Source organism: Seriola lalandi, unplaced genomic scaffold (assembly GCF_002814215.2).
Source record: "Seriola lalandi dorsalis isolate HSWRI2012SDOR001 ecotype SW California unplaced genomic scaffold, Sedor1 jcf7180002003675, whole genome shotgun sequence".
Lineage (NCBI taxonomy): Eukaryota > Metazoa > Chordata > Actinopteri > Carangiformes > Carangidae > Seriola > Seriola lalandi.
The window spans coordinates 1-1,712 of NW_019474330.1; the positions used below are offsets into that span (position 1 = coordinate 1).

General features: G+C 37.4%; 1 protein-coding gene across 1 annotated transcript; it reads right to left on the minus strand.

Moving 5' to 3' along the window:
• Positions 1 to 433: 433 nt before the first annotated feature.
• Positions 434 to 955, minus strand: LOC111667772 (broad substrate specificity ATP-binding cassette transporter ABCG2-like; the record flags this gene model as incomplete). The annotated part of the gene is made up of 3 exons (XM_023423575.2): positions 900 to 955; positions 685 to 802; positions 434 to 589 (listed from the first exon to the last, which is right to left on the minus strand). Coding segments are annotated over exons 1-3 (327 nt in total), but the record flags the coding sequence as incomplete, so codon positions are not given.
• Between the last annotated feature and the right edge of the window lie 757 nt (positions 956 to 1,712).

Consider the following 1,712-nt stretch of genomic DNA (forward strand, 5'->3'; position numbering starts at 1 on the left):
ATCTACACACACACACACACACACACACACACACACACACACACACAGACACACAAATAAAAATGCTTGGTTGCTAAGCTGAACAGCTAGGGTGGCAATAAGTAAATACTCCAGTTATTGTAACTGAGGAGCTTGTATTTGAACATGCACTTTTGGGGCTGTTTTTATATCTAAAAATACATATAAATGTCTGCCAACCAAAAACAAGGGACACTGGACAGGGAAGTCACTGGGAAGGGATAAAGAACACGTTTTATTTTTATAGAAATACTTAAGTGAATGACATTTGTGGAAGAAGATTTTTTTAAATAAATGCTTCTGCTGATACCTGGGTAAGATATAAAAAAGTAAATATGATTGAACAGGACATTGTAATACTCTAATACTCTTTCAACAACTTAATTATAATGATATACAATGATATATGATATACCTTAGTGTCTGCACAGTCTGTAAGGCCCAGGTCTTGTATGATGACATCTACTCTGGCGTGTTTATCTGTGGAGGAGTGATGCTCAGGGTTGAGACGGAGGTTGGCACTGAACAACAGATTCTCTCTCACAGTCAGAGTTCCCATCAGGATGTCATCCTGGAGACACAAGGATGTTGTGCACACAGGATCGTAAGAAGAATCCACAGTATATAATGTAAAAGAAAATGTGTGTATGTTTGATATTTGTGTACCTGAACCACATAAGCAGAGCTAAGCCTGAGATCAGATGTGACAGCTTTTCCGTTCACCAAGACGTTTCCTTGGCGCAGACCGGCAGGGTCTTTTCTTCCTGCTATTACATCCAGCAGACTGAAAAAAAAGAGTGACTGATATTCATTTGGCTTGAGTTATAAATGTGTGTGAAACAATGCCTGTGTGTTTGTATACACAAGAACATGTCTCTTACGATGTTTTACCGCTTCCTGTTGCGCCCATGATGGCATTCATCCCAGGTTTCATGATGCCACTGTAAAAAACACGTCAAGTTAAATCAATTCTTTTGACAGAGGATATTTCTCCTTGAGAATTATTATTCTGTTGAGTTTAATATAGGTTGTAAAAATCTCTCAACTCTCAATCACATAGTTTGGAATCCCACCCCACTGCCCCACACTGTTTCTCCTGGAAAACCTTATTCATCAACACATTCATCAGTGTGTATCAAGTTATTCTGTATCTATGTAATTCATTTTAATATTTTCACTGACCTTTTGGATAACAATTTGTACAGCAGGAAATAAATGAGCATCGCAAAAGTGACACTGAAATCTCTACTGCTGTAAAATTTGCTGCCTTTTGAGTGCCATTCATGCTTTAATTACTCAATTTAACTTACTGCATGTTGCTTTAATGGCCCTGAACCAAAGCTATGATTACAATACAATGGGGAAAGACTTATGGATAATGTAAATGTATCCCTTCTGGCTCAGACATTTGACATCTACCAGAGCATTGACTCTGTTTTCCTAATTTCCTATTCTTTCTCAGCCTGCCTTAACTCTAAATTTAATAATACACAAACGCAAGGACCTTTAAAATTCTTTAAAATGTACAAGTTTGATGAAATCAGCCACAACTTGAACAACCCATGACTACAAAACTCATTGTCAGATGTCAAAGAATAACAACCATGATGCATACAGTATTGCATAAAAAAGGAGATGCACCAGTTCCATCAGTTGTATAGCATGTCATACAGTCACTACCCATTGATAATGCT